General features: G+C 45.5%; 1 protein-coding gene across 1 annotated transcript; it reads right to left on the reverse strand.

Moving 5' to 3' along the window:
* Positions 1-6: 6 nt before the first annotated feature.
* Positions 7-2640, reverse strand: nkx6.2 (NK6 homeobox 2). Its single transcript, XM_031841495.1, has 3 exons — positions 1786-2640; positions 1075-1244; positions 7-707 (listed from the first exon to the last, which is right to left on the reverse strand). The coding sequence occupies exons 1-3, from the start codon at positions 2216-2218 to the stop codon at positions 459-461; spliced, it is 852 nt and encodes a 283-aa protein (XP_031697355.1). The 5' UTR covers positions 2219-2640; the 3' UTR covers positions 7-458.
* Between the last annotated feature and the right edge of the window lie 1676 nt (positions 2641-4316).

Genomic DNA, 4316 nt, shown 5'->3' on the forward strand with positions numbered 1-4316 from the left:
GTGTGTGTGTGTGTGTGTGTGTGTACTATTGTGTTTACATTTACACAGGTTGTTAAAACTTCACTTGTGTATGCGTAAAAACTGATTTGCGTCGCCAAAGCAATGTCCCGTCCCAACACGTGCGTGTACTTTACACTCGCGTGTCATCAGTCTTCTTGAAGTCCAGGTTCAGGAGTCATATCTCCGTGTTTGCAGTGTCTGTAAGTTGGTTTGGATGCGGCCAAAAGGCGTCTGATTTCTGCGTCTTTTTCGCGCGTCTTGGCGCACATTCAAGGTTTTTTTACGCATTTTCTTGTTCTGCCTGAGCATAATGCGACCCCCCCACCACCCCTCAGGCGCATGTTTCGCAGTGTCAGCAGGTGGAAAGGGGGTCAGAAAGAGCGCGACAAGTCTCTGTTGGACCCCTTTGCCCTTCCTCTTCCTCCTACGTGTGCCCCCCTCCCGCCACGCTGTGGGCATCACAAGGTGTCCGAGCTGTTGCTGCACGGGCTGATCAGCGCCAGGTTGGTGGCCTTGTGCTTTTTCAACAGTCTCGTGATCTTCTCGTCGTCCGAATTCGGGTCCAGGGGCTTGTTGTACTCGTCGTCGTCCTCGTTGTCCGAGCTCTCCTTCATCTTCTCCGTCTCAGAGTCGTGCTTCTTCTTGGCCGTGGCCATTTCCGCCGCGTGCCTCTTCCGCCATTTGGTCCTCCTGTTCTGAAACCAGACCTGTGGAGGAGAGAGGGAGGAAGAGATGCTCAACAGGTCCACGAATGATGACAATAAAAAATGATCAAAATGTGATCAAAAGTAATCAAAAAGCACCAAACCAAAATGATCCATTAAAAGAATCGGGTGCAAAACACACTAAATTAAAAAAAACAATATAAATGACTAATAACAGCATCAATAAAAACAATTTAAATAATATAGGTTGTATCAAGTAATTCATCACAAATAACTTTTTATCTTCGTCTGCGCACCAATAAGTGGAATTTCACAGATTGCAGAAAAGAGAAAGTTGACCAAATAAAATGTTCCACATTTTGCAAAAATGACAAGGCAGGTGTTTTTATTTATATATATTTCTGTTTACCTTGACTTGACTCTCGGTCATCCCTAAAGAGTAGGCCAGGCGGGCTCTCTCTGGGCCGGCCAGGTATTTGGTCTGCTCGAAAGTTTTCTCCAGTGCGAAGATCTGCTGTCCTGAAAAGGTCGGTCTGGAGTGTTTCTTCTTCCCGTCCTTGTCCAACATCATAGCTTGACCTGGAAGGAGATCGCGCAAGGAGGCATGGTTATGTAAACATAGTGCAACTTCAGACGATTGCATTATTATTTTCTTAATTGATTTGGATTCCATTACAAGTCAATTCAGAATGAGCCTCTAATATTCCTAAAATGAAATTAAAGCTTTAATAAAGGACGCCATTGTGTGTGTGTATATATATATATATATATATTATTTACAAGTTTGAAAGTCCTGCCAAGTAGCCTATCACATTATAATTACATTTTCTATCAAGAACTTCCAGTGTCTGTGATGCTCAATGGTAGCCTGCCTTTATTATGGTGGCCAACATGCATCTCTTCAACAATTAATTATAATAGATTTAGATCACGTGATCACTGTGTATCATATTGTATTTGTGTGCGTTCGCTTTGTGTTGTTTTAGAAATGATATCTAAAACCATAAGCAATATTCTAAGACCCCACAGAGGAGCCGTGATGTTTTCTCTCTCTCTCTTTCTGAATTTATACATTTCCTCGAGCAGTGTACAAGCAGACCGGCGGTCAGACGGGACTTACTAGGACAGGGAAGCCGCGGGTCCCTCCAGGGAGAACCCTGCATCACCCCGGGCCAGAAGATGGGCGCCCTCCCCGGCAGCTCGGCCAGAGGCTTCGGGTACCGCGACATCGCCGCCGGGCTGAAGTACATCCCCGCTGCCGCCGCGGCGGCCGCGGTGGTGGTCAGGCCGTTTATCCGGGGGAACCCGGAGAGCAGCTGTCCGGCCGCGGTGATGGGTCTCCCCAGGATGTCGCTTATTCCGTGCGGGGTCCCTAAGGCCATGTGGGAGTTGAGGCATGAGAGCTGGGGCTTGAAGCCCACCGGGCTCTGCTGCAGAGAGTACGGGAACAGGGACGTCTTCATCTCGGTCATGTTGTGCAATGCCGCCAGCGGGGTGCTGCCCAGGACGAAAGCACTCTGCCGGTTAGCCTCCATTTGCCCGATCGCTAACATTTGTGAACATGAACCACCAAACTCGCCTGGATAAAAAACCGGAGATAAAATGATAACCTTTCAGAGTAAATAAAGGCGCAGAGCGGACTGGTGGTACTCAGGATCCAGGCCACTTCTGCCGCCTTCTGCAAAAGTATCCCGGATAAGGAAGAAGCAGACTCTTGAAATGTTGAAAAACTTGGAGCAAAAGCGAACTTCTCTTCTCTCGTGGGAAGTGAAAAAGCTTTGTCAAAACTCCCACAAAATGTCTCTCCGCGTGCTTGCTTCGGTCGCAGTCTGCCAGCTGGGAGAAGGCTGCATGCGTCCGCCGCAGGAATCCTCTCGGAAGTCGGCCGGTCTGATGATGTTTTTAGGTGGTTTTGATGGGAACCATTAAAGGGTCGACTTGTCTTTCCATAAATTGACTCGCTCTAGGCTGGGAGTGAAGCGGGACCCGCTGATAATAGCGCAGCCACCTGCACGCTCGCTATTCCCATTGGACGGGGGCTGAGTGAGACCGCGCCCTGATTGGAGGAGACAGAGACTCCGCTGCTTCTACACGTGCATCTTTCGCTGGACGGCTGCTGCCTTGACTTGCTGTCGGAAATAGCAGCTTCCAGCTCAACTGCGTATGAACGAGCCTTCTCGGTGGTTATAAGGACTGACTGGATTTATTTATGACAGATGATGATCCATGTTGCAGACACGTTACGTTTCAGAGCGGATACACAGGCGGAAAAAAGTAAGCGAACATAGCCCAGTGGGCTGCTATTTAAAGGCCCAGGCTTTATAAACGTATCCACTTATTTTTGAAACAGTTTTTGTATTTACACTCACCCTCACACTAACCCTAAATGTGTTCTAAAAGGCCACGCCTACGTTTTCTGGCTTTCTTGTGCAAAAGCAAAAAGCTCCAATATAGAAAACAAAGTACAACTATTTGTTTTCATCCTCGACTGAAACCACTCGATTGTTGCACAAAGCCGTATTAAAGACTTTGAAATTGTGCAATCCGGGGTGTTGGAGGAGACCATGAACGCACCAACAGCCACACTCTATTAAGATCTTTAGCTGTGCCGTTAATGATGCCTCTCACAGCCGTGGAAATCATTGTTTCCACATATGACAAAGAATATACATTTACATTATAAGCTGCTACCGCAGACAGTGAGAGTATATTAAAGTGGACTCGGTGAGAGAGGGGGGGGGGGGGGGGGGGGCTCTTAATGTTTGGAGACTGAAAATTAAATTTCAAAGACCAGTCCACGGGAAAAAAACACGATTTAACTTGATGTTTTTCACTAGGCTATTTTACAATTTATTTGTGTTGATATCTTTGATATGATAGGCGGCATGGCCTTTTCAACCAGTCGGCGTGTTGTTTATTTCCTCTGCACAATTTTGTGATTGATCCACTTTAGAGAATGATGTCGGAATAAACTGAGTTATTCCAGCGCGCGTTGTAATCCGCCTTCCTAAAAAAAGATTACGGTTTCACTCACTTTAACACCATCAGGAACATTATATCACGTCGTTTCACGTTTCCCATCAGGTATTTGAAATAAAAGAGTCAGTCTTTGAAGAGGAGTTGATCATAACAGAGTATATAAACTCTTTAAAGGACAGAGCTCGGGTTTTATGTTTTTTATTATAAGAGTGAGATAATCAGTGTTTTTGAGTCAAACTGCGTTATTACAGAGAAAGCGTGTGAGAAAACGCGCCCGGGCTCCAGTCATCACTCTGAGTGCTGTAATATTTTATGGAGATGTGAGAAGGTTGTAAGAGTGAAATATGGCCGCGTTAGCGTTTGAAAGGCTCCAGCAAATGCACCTTGCTGCCCATTTGCTCACCGAGGGAAAGATTGTGGATTTTAAAAGGTTTTCCTTTTTTCTTTTTTATTTCAACGCGAGGTGATTCACAATTTTGATTGTATTTCTTCAGGTTGAAGGGATGCAGCAGCCATTCACACGTTTTCTAATTCTGCAAATGGCCCTCTATTTCTAATTCATATCCATATTCTCCCCTGATCATATACATTGGTTTTTATCACCTTGTTTTAAAGTCTTTCTAAAATGATCAGAGGAGAAGCTTTTTTTGAAAAAAAGAAGAAATGTATTAT

This window comes from Anarrhichthys ocellatus, unplaced genomic scaffold (assembly GCF_004355925.1).
Source record: "Anarrhichthys ocellatus isolate YVR2014 unplaced genomic scaffold, GSC_Weel_1.0 scaffold4545, whole genome shotgun sequence".
In the NCBI taxonomy this organism is placed as follows: Eukaryota; Metazoa; Chordata; class Actinopteri; order Perciformes; family Anarhichadidae; genus Anarrhichthys; species Anarrhichthys ocellatus.

Excerpts from the sequence above, each read along its gene's own strand:
- nkx6.2 (XM_031841495.1), bottom strand. The coding sequence starts at position 2,218 with ATGTTAGCGATCGGGCAAATGGAGGCTAACCGGCAGAGTGCTTTCGTC. Across the intron at positions 1,245-1,785 it reads CCCGCGGCTTCCCTGTCCTA|GTCAAGCTATGATGTTGGAC; the intron begins GTAAGTCCCGTC and ends ATCTCCTTCCAG. Across the intron at positions 708-1,074 it reads TGACCGAGAGTCAAGTCAAG|GTCTGGTTTCAGAACAGGAG; the intron begins GTAAACAGAAAT and ends TCTCCTCCACAG.